Source organism: Carassius carassius, chromosome 3 (assembly GCF_963082965.1).
Source record: "Carassius carassius chromosome 3, fCarCar2.1, whole genome shotgun sequence".
Classification (NCBI taxonomy): domain Eukaryota; kingdom Metazoa; phylum Chordata; class Actinopteri; order Cypriniformes; family Cyprinidae; genus Carassius; species Carassius carassius.
Window position 1 is genome coordinate 19,934,490 of NC_081757.1, and position 15,869 is coordinate 19,950,358.

Genomic DNA, 15,869 nt, shown 5'->3' on the forward strand with positions numbered 1-15,869 from the left:
TCCCCCGTTCCCTGCCCCTCCGGATGCCTTCACGGAGGCAGCAGGCTCCTGCCCCCTGGCGAACGGCGCCGGCTCCCTCACGGACGGCAGCCGCCCCTCCACATCGCGGGCGGCTGGCAGCGAGCTCGCCCGTCCCCGGCAACTCACTCCAGCCCACCGCCTCGAGCGTCCATGGCGGCACACTCCTCGCCTGCTCGATGGCACCGCGGATTCACCACAGCGGCGAGGGATCTTCAGCAGCGCGTCCCTCCTTCTCCCGGGCTTCGGCACCACTGTAATAATAAAAACTTCCTAAACATCAGGAAGAAGGAGGCGGGAACCGGCGGACAATCAAAATGAACTTTAATTACAAAAATAAACACAAAACAGCGCATCAGCCCCTCACGGACGACTAACATAAAATAAAGCCCAGGCCTGGTCCTCTCTCGTCCTTCACTGTCGTTGCTCCAGTTTTATATCGTTCCATCTCCTCCGTGGGCCTCGAGACCGGTGGTGGGTCACAGGTGTCGCTCATTTCCCAATCACTCCACCGGCCTCGCTCCTCGTTCTTTCTTACACATCAGGACTTTCTTGTGTCTTTCTTACACATCAGGACACTAAAACGTCCCTGATCGACAGAGGGTACCAAATATTAGCACATAAGCTAATCTTCCCTGTCTGAACAGAGTGTAATCAATTCTTCCCTGCCGAAACAGAGGATAACTTTTATCTCTAAAATAAATATTTTAGAGGGTAACTTAGTTAACCAAACACTACAGCTGTCTGTTAACTCTTCTCTGGCGGAAGAGTAGTGGATAACAAATTTGTACTGGACTTAAAGTTTCTTTTGAATAGAGTTACACTCCCCAACCCTAGGTTGTACAGAAAGATTCAGTCTGGAATGAAGTCAGATCTTTGTTGAGATTGAAGTTTCAATCTGGATTCAGATGAGAAGCTCTATCCGGGTCACGGCAGCAAAAACTTTTGGAAGCTCAGAAGCGAAGACCAGGAGACGTTGGGATATCTTTCATACAGAAGTTCCACTTTATTGAGGACTCACTGTGCGTCGCTGCAGTCATCCAAGTCTAACCAAAGCAATGATACTTTGGAGATTTTATACATTTCAAGGGGGAGGGATACATAGAGGTGGAGACCATCTAAACAAAGCATGCAAATGCAGTATCCCTGATCTCATCAGCATAACAGTGTCATTCAAATGCATTGGTGCTAATCCAATCAGTCTTAAAAAGCCAAATGGCAAGGAAGAGCACAAAGACAAAGGGTCATTACCTCATTTTATGAGGCTTCCTGATTTTATCCTTTTTTTTTAACCTCAAAATTTAAAAACAAAATGTACATAACTTTTTCAGTTTATATACTATAATATTGGAAACTAGATTTAACATTTTATATATTTATAATCCCACACATCCAAAAAGCAGACACTAGATTTGTTATAACTTCAATGTTATAAATAGCAGAGTGATACAAGGCTGTTCATATTTTAATTGTGTTTTAACTTCAATAGTCTTTTTCTGTTTTTTTTGTGTAACCCCCCCCCCCCCCCACAGGTTCTTCAGGCTTTGCAGAAAGGACAAGACCGTGGCAGTCCACTACTGAAACACTAAGGGTGCAACTCCAGTCTTCTCTTCAACCTCAAAGAGACTAAGAGAGAAAGTCATGTTGACTTTACATGTGTTGTACTCATCAGAGAATATTAGTTCCAGTGGCCATTGTATGTGTCCTCTTCCACACACTGACCTCACAGGGCTGGAACGGAGGCAACACATCACATGAATGTACACCCCGACTTTCAGTTAGGTGTGGAAATGTCCTATCATTACTTTCTTTTCTGCCTCCCTAATCTTAATCGAGACATTTCCAATTAAGCAAAATAAAATAATATATGTTTTGCTGTGGGTTTCTGAGGTTGTTTTTATGTGTTGTTTTTACCATTGTTTCTAAGACTTATTGCACACTGAACTATTATTTATTCTACCTCTTACTCCCTGTATGTAATCTGTGTTTCTGTTCTCTGTCTCACAAATGTCTTTATTCAGAGATTTGAGTGGATATTGAAAAATTTTGCTGTGTTCATATTATTGTTACTGGATTTCTCTGTCCCTTTTTACTTTTCTCTCTCCTCTCTTATCTTTTGTTGTTGTTTTTGTTGTGCCAGTTCAAAACCAAACATTCTGGAATACTAGTGTTTCTGAAGTTCCAAAGTTTGGTTTCAATTCATGCTTACAGAACAGGACTTTAGCATAATAAATGTGGCTTTAACATTGTGGTGCAGCTTAGATTTCAAGGTGGTTAAAGTGTTGAAAAGAAAGATTGAGTAGGAGTATGAGTTCAGTGATGATGGTGGTTTCACAGCATTATGATGACATCTCATATCATCCTCATTAATAACAGAAACAAGCTTCTCTAGATTTTGCTGTAAATTATTCTTGACATTCAACAATTCATCAAATTGAGATTAAGATCAGATAAAATCTTATTATTCGTAATATATAAAATACCATGTTAAAATACTTAATAATCTTTACTTGTTTAATGTAAATAACATGCACTAAACTGGCCTAATTTTTGAGATCATATGGAACACCAATAAAAGCATTTTTCACGTGTTTTTTTTTTTTTAAATCTCATTTTGGTGAATGTTTTTCACTGAGAAGTATGGACAGCATCACATTAAACATCCAGATGCTTATTTATTGTATTGATTAGAATTCATGGATGATTATTTTTGTGAGGAAAAAGACTTAAATTTCATATCCTCTCAGAGAGTGTAAGTGTGTACTGTATACTGTATGTACACAGTAATATGTAAACAAGCTGAAGGCACCAGAATATTGAATGGTACTTGATATCTTGCACACTCTAAAGTAAGTTTATGTTCAGTTATTTTCTAGATAATGTGGTGAGATTATACTACTTTCTGATCACTGTGATCGAAGGAAAACCTCCCACCTTTTTCTGTGGTCCAAACCACACTACTGCAATAAACTGCTTTGCACTTCTTTTAAAATATATTTATAGATTCTCACTGTCATCTTTACTATGCTCTGCTATTTCATGTTTTGTTTCTTTTCATTACCATGTAGGAACCCCAGAATTTGTATTGTGTTAATGTTGGCTGTTTTCATTATAATCCGATAATTAATTGCCCTCAATATTTAAATAGAATATTTTTATATCTGGGGGACAAACACCAGGAGCTTTAAATAAATGGCTTTTTATTTTTGCCTTAAGTCCAAGGTTTTGAAATAACTCAGAAAAATAACTTTAAAGACTTCATATGTATCCAGTGCTTTCAGTTGTTTGGGGTTATGTACAATAAAAGGAGTGAAGACGATCTTAATTGTAATGAAAGATGACTGTGTGTAAACAACTTCGTTATGTTGTGATTCCTTGCGTGTGCGTACCATCAAAACAATTCATGCTGTTCAAAAGAGCATAGGCCATCCAGGAACACAGGATATGTTGATCATAAAGTACAGTAATGTATTGTGCAGTGTGTGTGTGTTTTGTGTATGAATTGACAGAATTAGGTGGTAAGATAAAGGCATTATGATGTGAAATGAACACTGAAAGTGTCCAGAGCAGACTGTGTGCATGCAATCCCACACTTGAAGCTTTCAGATGTTATTTGAGCATGCACTGACACAGGTCTCAAAACACGCTTTGACCGGTCTCTGTTCTTCTGTGTTTGTCCTAAAAGGCTGCTTTGCTTTTGTTGTGTCAGTACAGATGATATAGAATTAAATAGATATGTATATATTTATGGTCTATTGTGTGTTCACTTCATTAGTGTTCACACTGAGAGTGATGGCACTGAGATGGTGAGTCATACATGAGGAGCAGTTTTGCTACATGAAATAACCACAAAACTGTTTCCTATAAGACTTATGAGCACTTTTTTTGGTTTGATCACAGTGGAACATTTCTCACCTATAACCTGCCCCCTGACCAAAACCACACTCACCCCCTCCTCTTTTACCTTTAAAACCCGTGGTAAAGTTTGTAGGACATCTTTTTGATATCAGCGTTATCTCAAGAAGAAGAGAAATCTGCAGTTATGCATCAGTATTGTCTTTGTCTTTTTATTGGTCTTCTGGCGGCTGCATTCCTCCAGTCCAGTGTCATGTGCAAAGGTAAGTCACCTGAAAGCTTCATTATTTATTTGTTCTGTGGTGTGAATTGAAATTTAACTGTTATAAAGGTCATTTCCAAGTATGAATTAGTGATCTAATAATTTTTCTACAACGAGCAATTTGTTAACATTTAAGTGATTGATGTCAAAATATTTATTATATTATTTTTTTTACACAGATGCCACTGATCCGTCCGAATGCTGTTTTGCATATTATGTGAGAAAAATCCCCATTGCTAAAATTGATTCCTATAGTGATACAACTGTGCAATGCAACAAACCTGGAGTCGTGTGAGTTTTCATTTGTCATCATAATCAAAATAATTTGTCAAGACTGTTGAATGGAAATCTATTTAAATGTGTAAAAACTGAGTATAATGATCTCTGTGTGGAGTAACTGTGATATTTTCTTTCTGTCAGTATCATCACAAACAGGGGTAAACGTTTGTGCGTGGATCCTCAGATGAGCTGGGTGAAGAGAGCCATGAGAGCAGTCGATGATCGTGATCTTTAGTGAAGCTGTTGTGGTGATGATCAACATGCTCAAACGAACCATTTTGTTCATTTCTTAAGTGAAGTATTAGCTCAGAAACCCTCTTCCTGTAATGCTGTCATTCTTTTCATTCTTATCATGAGCTAAGTATTTCTTAAACATTCTGCTTTAAATGCCTAACTAACTGTTTTACCTTTAACTGTAGTGTTCATTTTACTGCAAAAGAACATGTAAACAGACAATAATCACCCAGTTCTTACCAGGATTACAGGGATGCTTTAAAATACTATTTTAAAAAAATAGACAGAATAAAACAAAAGCAAATTTCTTTCTTCAGTGTAAAAACAGTTGTCTTGTACAATGTTCTTAATTCTAATAAAACAGAACACAAAATCATCACCATTCCTGTTTTACTGTACATCAGAAACAACGGCATAACAGAGCTTATTCAAAACAAGATCAAATTAATCAAAACTGTATGACTGATAGAAAAAAAAGATAATGTAAATGGTGACCAAACCTAATTAACACAGTTTAAAGCACAGTTTAATATTTATTTATTGTTTTTACTATTAATGTATAATAACATGAATATGCAATAGGCTTTTTTATTAATATAACAAAATATTACTATTAAAATTTAATAATAAAGTTTATGTTTATTGCATATTTTATAATATATGATAAAAAGTGTTGTTTTCCGTGTCATCTATTGTATTGTAAGTGTAAGTATGCATATGTTCACTATGGACCTTTTGTGTGTTCATAGTATGTATTAATTCTTGTTTAAGGTCCTTTAATCTAGTGAGAACAGCATTCACTACAGCAGACCCAACACAGCACAGACGATAGGTGTATTGTGACTAAATAATATAAAATAAAAATACTGCAATGCTGATGAACAAGGGACTGAAGGTCCAGAATTTACGATTATAAAATGAATGTATTTTTGCTTGTTTTGCTGTGTGAATTTTCTCATTCAGAAATCCAATACCCAGTTACACATGGATTTCCAGAAGCCAACTCCATCTAAACTGGTAATACTAGTAAGATGCAGAATTTAAAACAGATACAGCTAAAAAAAATTGCTGTTTTTAAGAAAGATCACTTCTATAACGTTTTGTTTAAAACTAGCAGACCTCAAAAATTGCTTCCTATATGTGCAGTTGCTGCGTAGTCTCTCAGAACTGCACTTTTTCACATAATGTATTAATAAAGGACTTCTGAAAGCAAGATCATTCAAAGAACTGATGACCAATTACACTTGATCAATGGCCTCGAATAAAACAAGACAAGCCTGCCAATATTAACGTTCCTAACATAATTTTGGACATTTTTAAAAGATCGGCATAGTATTGCGTAACCAGATGTTGTCTGTTGTAGAATGTGTTGGTGGTGTGGTCTTTTAATAGCACTAGTTTCTCACCTGCATACAAACATGTCATTAGATGGTAACACCTCGGAGCTGTGAGCGGACACTTCTGCCCATGACCCTGTTCCACCATCAGCTGCATTTCCTGTGGGAGGCCATAACCTGCTCATAGTTTTTTAAATAGATTGTGTCTAATTAGCAAAACCAACATCACCTATAATGATGTTTAATGGAAAACACCCTTCTAGAAGTGGAAGCAGTCAGTAGTTAATCTTGTAAAAGTTATTTAAATGTTCCACCATGACCTTCCAGCAACGGCTTGGAAAATACAGCTGAAGCATGTTCTTCCACTCAGACACTGCAAAAGTTACGTGCTAAAACCAAACATTATTTGTTTGTTGAGCATTACCCTCTGTAATTCAATGTCAAATATGTGAAATCGAGTTCTTTAAAGAATAAATTTGAATAACAGAACACATTTGAATGGAAAAATTAGAATAGAAATGTTGCCTAGTTGACTTGACATAACAAATATTGCCATCTGCTGGCACTGTGATAAACATAATGAGAAAAGAACAGTGACATAAAGCTTTAGATTAGGGGTCTCAAACTAAGTAACAGTTTAGCTTCAACCCTAATCAAACAAACATGATCCAGCTAATCAAGCTCAGGATAACTAGAAACTTCCAAGCAGCTGTGAGACGGAGCTGTGGCTCTCCAGGAATTGAGTTTGAGAACACTGCTTTAGATTAGATTAGATTAGATTCAACCAGAGGTGGAAAGTAACGAATTACATTTACTCGCGTTACTGTAATTGAGTAGCTTTTTTGTGTACTAATACTTTTTAAAGTAATTTTTAAAATCTGTAATTTTACTTTTACTTAAGTATATTTTGTTTGAAGTATTGTACTTCGCTACATTTTAAAACACATTAATTACTGAGTAAAAAAAAATAAAAATAAAAAAAATAAATCGCTCCCTGGAAACTACGGCAGTAAATAATGGGCAGGAGGGCAAACTGGCGCTAAAATCACAAGAAAGATGCAGACGGTCAAAACAGGCGTTAGTGGTGCAGACACCGCTGAAAACGAAACCCCGTCATATTCTGCAGTTGAACTCGAAGGAAATGAAGTGATCCCATGGCCATATTTATGCTCTATTATGCAGTGTAAGCTGTACTTGCCTAGGAAGACCAAACTAGCAGCTTATAAAATCTCGACAAAACATCAACCCTGCGCAAGAATGTAGATGTAAGCTAAATAATTGCATCGTTGCATTGGTGGTTAAAATGAAGCTTTGAGCAAAAGGTTTTGCACAAATTAGCCAAAAAAGACAGTGGTGAGGAGTGTGCTATTTTTTGTTTTAATGATGTGCGCACGCATTTATAGTGCGTTCTTTCACTGTGATTCAGTCTCCTAAAATGCATTTAGAATGATCACAAAATTGAAGATATAGGGGCAGAAAATTCACATATTTATATAATTTAATATATTAAATCAAAATCACACAAAGAATGCCATCTTTTCCTCCAAAAATCATCATGAATATATACATACATATATATAACAGTTCAGTAAACAAGTTAAATAAGAGACTTGCGTTCAGACACCATATTGCCTTTTTTTAGCTCTATTTCTACAACAGAAAATAATTCCAAACACAGCCACCAAAGCACAGTTTTGCGTCTCTGAGCAATGTGACAGTGTTTCGTTCCTGAATGAATCAACCGTTTAAATGATTCGGTTCAATCGCAATGACTCACTTATTAACAGTGACTTGCTGACACATACTGTCCATTTTAATTTCACATTTAAAGTATCTTTTGATTGTTTTAAATAATTCATTTCTTATCATTTCAAATGAGTATTAAACATTTTATGTCTTGTATATCAAAACATTATTCATGCATTTGTAACTGCAGGTTAAATGCATTCTTGTCTGCACTAAACAGTGTAATACATCTAAATGCCACTTCCAATGAATCTTCTGCATTTCCTCTGCATTAAAAGATGAGTTTGTTGATACTGATTTGCCTGGTAACAGCCCAAATGTTTTATTATTCTAAATAACTCATTCCTTTAATTAAAAACAACTAGTTTGAGATTAATAGACCTATCCCAGGGGTGTCAAACTCAGTTCCTGGAGGGCCGTAGCCCTGCAGAGTTTAGTTCTAACCCTGCTTCAGCACACATATCATGTAGTTTTCAAATAAACCTAAATGATTAGATTAGCTGGATTAGGTGTGTTTAATAAGGGTTATATCTAAACTGTGCAGGACTGTGGCCCTCCAGGAACTGAGTTTGACAACCTTGGCCTGTCCCATTTTTGACTCCCTTCCACTGTTAAAATGTAACTAAGAAATTTTTACTCTGAGTAAATTTTAAATGAGCTACTTTTTACTTTTACTTGAGTAGATTTTTAGACTGGTACTTTTACTTGTACTTAAGTAAAATTCCATTAATGTAATGGTACTTTTACTTGAGTAGAATAGTTTTGTACTCTTTCCACCTCTGGATTCAACTTTGTCATTATGTAGAGTACAAGTACAGAGCTAATGAAATGCAGTTAGCATCTAACCAGAAGTGCAATAATATAGTGTTTTATATACATAAAAGTGCAGAGTAAGTAAAGCTATGATATAGGCTACAGAATGTACAGTGGAGTTGCTATATACAATATTGATCAGAGTATATACAGAATATAAATATGCAATAAAGAATGCAATGTAGGGATTGTATGTACATTATGAACAGAGCAATGAAGGATTATATATACATTATGAACAGCAGGAACGTGAGAACAGTGGTAATAAATACAGTTGGATGAGTGTGCAAAAATATTGTTGAACAATGTATTATATGCAAAATATCAGTAGTGCAATGATATTGTTTTGTAGAAATAGTTTACTGTGCTTGTACAGTAACAACTTTAGACAGTTTATAGTGTAATAGCTTTAACCATGTGCAGTCAGTGCAAAATATGAATAGTGCAAATAATGTATGTAAAGTACTGAGACCAGTGCAGTAAAAGAGCAGGTGCAGGTTAGTTTGGTGGTGTGGCGTACAGAAGTGTCACAGCCTCAGGAAAGAAGCTCTTCCTGAGACTATGGAGTAACTGTGATCTTTTCTTTCTATCAGTTTTGTCCCAAAGAAGGGTTCTCATGTCTGTGTTCATCCTCAGATGAGCTGGGTGAAGAGTAAGCAATCAATGATCGAGATCTTTGATCATGCTGCTGGAATGTGTTTTACCTTGTTTCATAACTGAAGAATTAGCTCGGTAATCTATCTATCTATTATTTTTCGTTGTTATGGTATCATTACAAATGACTGCATGTTTACTGTTTGAGTTTGCTATATATTTAATCTTCTGCATTAAATGTCAAAACGTTTCTAACTGTAGTGTTTTACTGCAGAATAATGCATGTAAACATCCACCAATCACACTGATTTTACTGATAGTAACATGATCGCTACACCGCACCTTAATCATTAACTTCAAGCTGTATTAGCACTATATATGGTACTTTACCACATTGTATGAATCTTTTAATGATTAAAGAATCTCTTAAATTGTTTTTGTTCTAATTGATAATATAAAAAATTATTGTATTATGCACTCACAATAAAGTACAACAAACCACAAAACTGACAAATTAATATCCTTATGAAAATTTTCATTTCATGGAGTCACACGACTCCAATTTTTTTATGTCAACAGCATAGACAACAAGACAAGTTTAATCAAATGGCCAATCAAAATCTAAAGTGAACATTATTTTTTCTACAGTAAAAGTCAGTACTGTGACAATCAACAAAAGAAAACAACTAAGATAAATACTATTTGAATACTATTTAAGATGCCAAATTCAAAGAACTATATCTCACCAAACATTCCGCTTTTCTATCAACTTTAATGCTTTGCAAAAGATAAGCTTTGTCATGTTAAATTCTATTCATTGTATTTAACTCAATTACTGAAAGGAAAAGCACGTGCACTTGTGTTGTCACTGTCCCTCTGGTTTGCTTTGCTCGATCTTCTGCTTGACTCCTGCACACTTCAGCATGAGCTCAGTGTGACGTCTCTTCAACATCTCTAGTCTCTGCTGCAGGAATTCGGAGGTGTCTACCTTCTTCTCAAAGTCCTGCAGCAGTGTGGTGTTTCCCAGCAGGCCACAGCGCTGCTGCAGCTTCAGGTTGTCTGCACGCAGTCCGTCACGAGCCTGACGAGTACGTGTCAGTACTTCACGTTTAAGAGCCACCAATGCATCTGTCTTCATCAGTTGAGAGTGCTTGACCTTATTCTCCATCTGCATGAAATGCAGCTTCTCTTTCACATGGGAAATGCCCTGAAGTTGTGGGACAAAAAATGTGTAAAAACACAATTTTGAAGTCAATATAGGTAGTTACTTGTTCACGACTCGTGAACGAGTCATTATCTGGCTCAGCTCGGTGTTCATCTTCAGTTCTCTCTTCACAACAGTTCAGTCAGTGTACTGTTTGAGTACATGTATTACTCCGGGATATTGAGTTTGTTTTAACTCAGAGGGAGTGTCAGCCAAATTTAAAAAGTTAACAGCTCAAGTCCTTTGTGGATTAATGTTTATTGGAGACCTGAACCGTTCAAAATGATTCAGTTCGATTTGGTGAACTGGTTCAAAAAGATCCGGTTACATCGAATGATTCGTTCGCAAACCGGATATCACAAACTGCTTTGTTTTGAACTCTCTCTCACAACAGACACGGAAGAGAAGACAATGCTGAATAAAGTCGTAGTTTTTGCTATTTTTGAACCAAAATGTATTTTCGATGCTTCAACAAATTCTAACTGACCCTCTGATGTCACATGGACTACTTTGATGATGTTTTTCTTACCTTTCTGGACATGGACAGTATACCGTACACACAGCTTCAATGGAGGGACTGAGAGCTCTCGGACTAAATCTAAAATATCTTAAACTTTGTTCCGAAGATAAACGGAGGTCTCACGGGTTTGGAACAACATGAGGGTAAGTTATTAATGATATAATTTTGATTTTTGGGTGAACTATCCCTTTAAGACCAATACAAAGAAAGGATTTTTAGAAATCTTGGCCAACTAAAAAGTATGAAAATGAAAAGTATGAGCATGTAGTACAGCACTCAATACTTAGTTGGGGCTCCTTTTGCCTTAATTACTGCAGCAATGCGGCATGGCATGGAGTCGATCAGTCTGTGGCACTGCTCAGGTGTTATGAGAGCCCAGGTTGCTCTGATAGTGGCCTTCAGCTCTTCTGCGTTGTTGGGTCTGGCATATCACATCTTCCTCTTCACAATACCCCATAGATTTTCTATTGGGTTAAGGTCAGGCGAGTTTGCTGGCCAATTAAGAACGGGGATACCATGGTCCTTAAACCAGGTACTGGAAGCTTTGGCACTGTGTGCTGGGGCCAAGTCCTGTTGGAAAATGAAATCTGCATCTCCATAACGTTGGTCAGCAGCAGGAAACATGAAGTGCTCTAAAGCTTCCTGGTATACGGCTGCGTTGACCTTGGACCTCAGAAAACACAGTGGACCAACACCAGCAGATGACATGGCACCGCAAACCATCACTGACTGTGGAAACTGGATCTCAAGCATTGTGGATTGTGTGCCTCTCCTCTCTTCCTCCAGACTCTGGGACCCTGATTTCCAAAGGAAATGCAAGATTTACTTTCATCAGAGAACATAACTTTGGACCACTCAGCAACAGTCCAGTCCTTTTTGAAGCGAGACGCTTCTGACGCTGTCTGTTGTTCAACAGTGGCTTGACCCAAGGAATGTGACAGCTGAAACCCATGTGTTGCATACGTCTCTGTGTAGTGGTTCTTGAAGCACTGACTCCAGCTGCAGTCCACTCTTTGTGAATCTCCCCCACATTTTTGAATGGGTTTTTCACAATCTTCTCCAGGGTGTGGTTATCCCTATTGCTTGTACACTTTTTTCTTTCACATCTTTTCCTTCCCTTCGCCTCTCTATTAATGTGCTTGGACACAGAGCTCTGTGAACAGCCAGCCTCTTTTGCATTGGCCTTTTGTGTCTTGCCCTCCTTGTGCAAGGTGTCAATGGTCGTCTTTGAGACAACTGTCAAGTCAGCAGTCTTTCCCATGATTGTGTGGCCTACAGAACTAGACTGAGAGACCATTTAAAGCTTTGCAGGTGTTTTGAGTTAATTAGCAGATTAGAGTGTGGCACCAGGTGTCTTCAATATTGAACCTTTTCACAATATTTTAATTTTCTGAGATACTAAATTTGGGATTCTCCTTAGTTGTCAGTTATAATCATCAAAATTAAAAGAAATAAACGTTTGAAATATATCAGTCTGTGTGTAATGAATGAATATAATATACAAGTTTCACTTTTTGAATGGAATTAGTTAAATCAACTTTTTGATGATATTCTAATTATATGACCAGCACATGTATAATGAAATAGTTATAAATTATATATTATAAACAATTTTATAATACAGTTAGATAAAATATTTGTTATTATTAATAATAATTATTTCATTATATTTATATATAATTTATTTTTAACATTTACATGCTTCCAATGACCCAAAAACACATCTCACTCCTGAAATGAGGTGGTGAATACACACATATAAACACTAATGCACACAAATTCATTCATTAATTAAAAGAAAAAATCGAATTTACCTGCACAGAGCAGGCGACCTTCCTTTTGAGCCTAAGTAGTTCCTCGCTGCGCTCCTTCAGCTTGTCTTTAAATGTCTGGTTCTCTGTTTTGAGCTGCTCAAAGTCCATCAGCAGCAAGCCATCAGCAAGTTCACGCTTGGATTTAAGTTCTGTCTCAAGCTGACATATTTTGTTCTTGAGCTTGATGTTGTTGAGACGCACAGATGCCAGCTTGTCTTCCTGCTTCAATTCGTCTGCCTGCAGCTTCTCCACCTTTGCCAGGGCTGCCTGTTTGCCCACCTTACCAGTCAGTGCAGTCATTGCAGCTTCATGTTTCAGTGCAGCTAGGGATCTCAGCTCATGCTCCACCTGCTTCAGTTTCTCTAAGCTCTGCTGGCGCAGCTCCTCTGTCCGCAGTTGGTGGAGCTCTGAGACACCGTGGTTCTGCACTTTTAGCTCCTCCATGAGATCCAGGTACTGTTGGTACTGCTCCTGGTCTGAGATATCTCGGTCCAGTCTGGGATGTTTATCACCTGCCTTCTTACTGAGGTATTCTGCTATTTTGTTCTGCAGCTGAGCGTTTATCTTGCTGAGTTTTTCACTCTCAGCCTGTAGTTCAGGTAGCAGGGCCACATATTCTGCAGTGTTGATGTTGAGGCCAGTCTTCTCTTCTTCTGCAGGCACCGTTGATTCATTCATAGGGCTGCTCCTCTCACTCTCTGGGTCAGGAGCTGGATGTCTATCCTCTTCGTCTTGCTCTTCCTCCTCAGTGTCCTCACGAGATAGAAGATCGTCGATGAAATGTCCTATTTCAGGACCCTCAGTGTCCTCCAAGGTCTCATTAATAAGGGGCTCTTCATCCTCTTCTTCTGTTATCATATGTTGCCCAAACTCAGTTTCAGATATCTGTGGTTCACTTGTCTCAACAATAGACATGTCTTCTGTCAGCTGTGAACCCTGCTTGACCATTATATGAATATAAATATACGCATGGAATTTTTTTCAAAATGTATACTGTATATATGTGTGTATTTATGTATACATTATAAATACTTACAATATATTTACATTTACATTTACATTTAATCATTTAGCAGACGCTTTTATCCAAAGCGACTTACAAATGAGAACAACAGAAGCAGTCAGGTCAACAAGAGAACAACAACAGTATACAAGTGCCATGACAAGTCTCAGTTAGTCTAGTATAGAGCGCATTAGGTTTTTTTTTTTTTTTTTTTTTTTTTTTAATTAAAAAGACAAGAAAAGGAAAAGTGCTAGTGTTAGTTGGTTAAGTGCAGGCGAAAAAGATGAGTCTTTAGATGTTTCTTGAAAATGAGTAAAGACTCAGCTGTACGAATTGAGATTGGGAGGTCATTCCACCAGCTGGGGACAGTCCAGGAAAAGGTCCTTGAGAGTGATTTTGAACTTCTTTGGGATGGTACCACAAGGCGTCGATCACTTGCAGAGCGCAAACTTCTGGAGGGCACATAAGATTTAACCAATGAGTTTAGGTAAGTTGGTGCCGTGCCAGTGGTCGTCTTGTAGGCTAGCATCAGTACCTTGAATTTGATGCGAGCAGCTACTGGTAGCCAGTGTAACCTGATGAGGAGCGGAGTAACGTGAGCTTTCTTTGGCTCATTGAAGACAACCCTCGCTGCTGCATTCTGAATCAATTGCAGAGGCTTGACAGTACATGCAGGAAGGCCCGCCAGGAGAGCATTACAATAGTCCAGTCTGGAGAGAACAAGAGCTTGGACAAGAAGTTGGGTTGCTTGCTCTGACAGGAAGGGTCTAATCTTCCTAATGTTGTATAAGGCAAACCTGCAGGACCGGGTAGTTGTAGCAATGTGGTCTGTGAAGCTTAACTGATGATCCATCACAACTCCTAGGTTTCTAGCTGTCCTCGAAGGAGTAATGGTTGATGAGCCCAGCTGTATAGAGAAGTTGTGATGAAGCAATGGGTTAGCTGGAATCACCAGGAGTTCTGTCTTTGTAAGGTTAAGCTGAAGGTGATGGTCATTCATCCAGCTAGAGATGTCACTCAGACAGGCTGAAATGTGAGCAGCTACCGTCGGGTCATCTGGTTGGAATGAGAGGTAGAGTTGGGTGTCATCAGCGTAGCAGTGATAAGAAAAGCCATGCTTCTGAATGACAGATCCTAATGATGTCATGTAGATGGAGAAGAGAAGTGGTCCAAGTACTGAGCCTTGAGGAACCCCAGTAGCAAGGTGGTGTGACTTTGAAACATCACCCCTCCAAGACACACTGAAGGATCTGTCAGAGAGGTAGGACTTAACCCACAGGAGTGCTGTTCCAGAGATGCCCATCTTTCTGAGGGTGAAGAGACAAAAGTTTTCCACTTTTGAAGCCAGATTGGTTGCTGTCCAGGAGGTTGTTCTGTACAAGGAATATAGAAAACTGGTTGAACACAGCTCGCTCAAGTGTCTTTGCAATAAATGGAAGAAGGGATACCGGTCTGTAGTTTTCAAGAAGCGCTGGATTTAGTGATGGTTTCTTGAGCAGTGGGCTTACCCGAGCCTGCTTGAATGCTGAGGGAAATGTTCCAGAGTGAAGAGAGGAGTTGATAACGTGAGTAAGCAAAGGTATGACTGAAGAAGAGATCGCTTGAAGGAGGTGAGTGGGGATCGGATCAAGTGGACAAGTAGTAGGATGATTGGACAGGAGAAGTTCGGAGACGTCCATCTCTGAGAGTGGGGAGAAGGAGGAGAAAGAGTGTGCATCGGTCATTGTGAAGTTGTCCTCAGTCTGCGGTGTGGAGAATTGGCCGCTGATGGATCTCGTCTTATTTGTGAAGAAAACTGCAAAGTCGTCCGCTGTAAGAGTCGATGGAGGAGGTGGTGGCGGTGGATCAAGAAGAGAAGAGAAAGTCTTGAAGAGTGTCCGAGCGTCACAACAGCTGTTAATTTTGTTGTGGTAGTAGGATGTTTTAGCCGTGAAGACATTTGCAGAGAAGGAAGAGAGGAGAGACTGATACACACTGAGGTCTGTAGAGTTTCTTGATTTCTGCCATTTCCTCTCTGCAGCCCTGAGTTTAGAGTGATGTTCACGGAGAACCTCAGACAGCCAGGGGGCAGATGGGGCAGTGCGTGCTGGTCTAGACAACAGTGGGCAGAAGTTGTCCAAGCAAGATGTTAAAGTGGAGCAAAGAGTGTCCGTAGCGCTGTTCGTGTCCAGAGCAGAGAACTGAGAGAGT

At 38.6% G+C, this 15,869-nt stretch overlaps 2 protein-coding genes across 4 annotated transcripts in view; one reads left to right on the forward strand and one right to left on the reverse strand.

Annotated features, from left to right (window-relative positions):
• Positions 1-3,771, forward strand: part of LOC132122731 (TBC1 domain family member 14-like) — a 29,973-nt gene extending 26,202 nt beyond the window's left edge. For all 3 annotated transcript variants that reach the window (XM_059533084.1, XM_059533094.1, XM_059533103.1), the window contains one exon: positions 1,551-3,771. In XM_059533084.1, coding sequence (XP_059389067.1) covers positions 1,551-1,607 — 57 coding nt within the window. In that variant the 3' untranslated portion in view covers positions 1,608-3,771. The remainder of the gene's footprint in view (positions 1-1,550) is intronic.
• Positions 3,772-9,866: 6,095 nt separating this feature from the next.
• On the reverse strand, positions 9,867-13,617 carry LOC132114601 (coiled-coil domain-containing protein 96-like). Its single transcript, XM_059522804.1, has 2 exons — positions 12,677-13,617; positions 9,867-10,345 (listed from the first exon to the last, which is right to left on the reverse strand). Exons 1-2 carry the CDS (start codon positions 13,589-13,591, stop codon positions 10,004-10,006), a joined length of 1,257 nt encoding a protein of 418 aa, XP_059378787.1. The 5' UTR covers positions 13,592-13,617; the 3' UTR covers positions 9,867-10,003.
• Between the last annotated feature and the right edge of the window lie 2,252 nt (positions 13,618-15,869).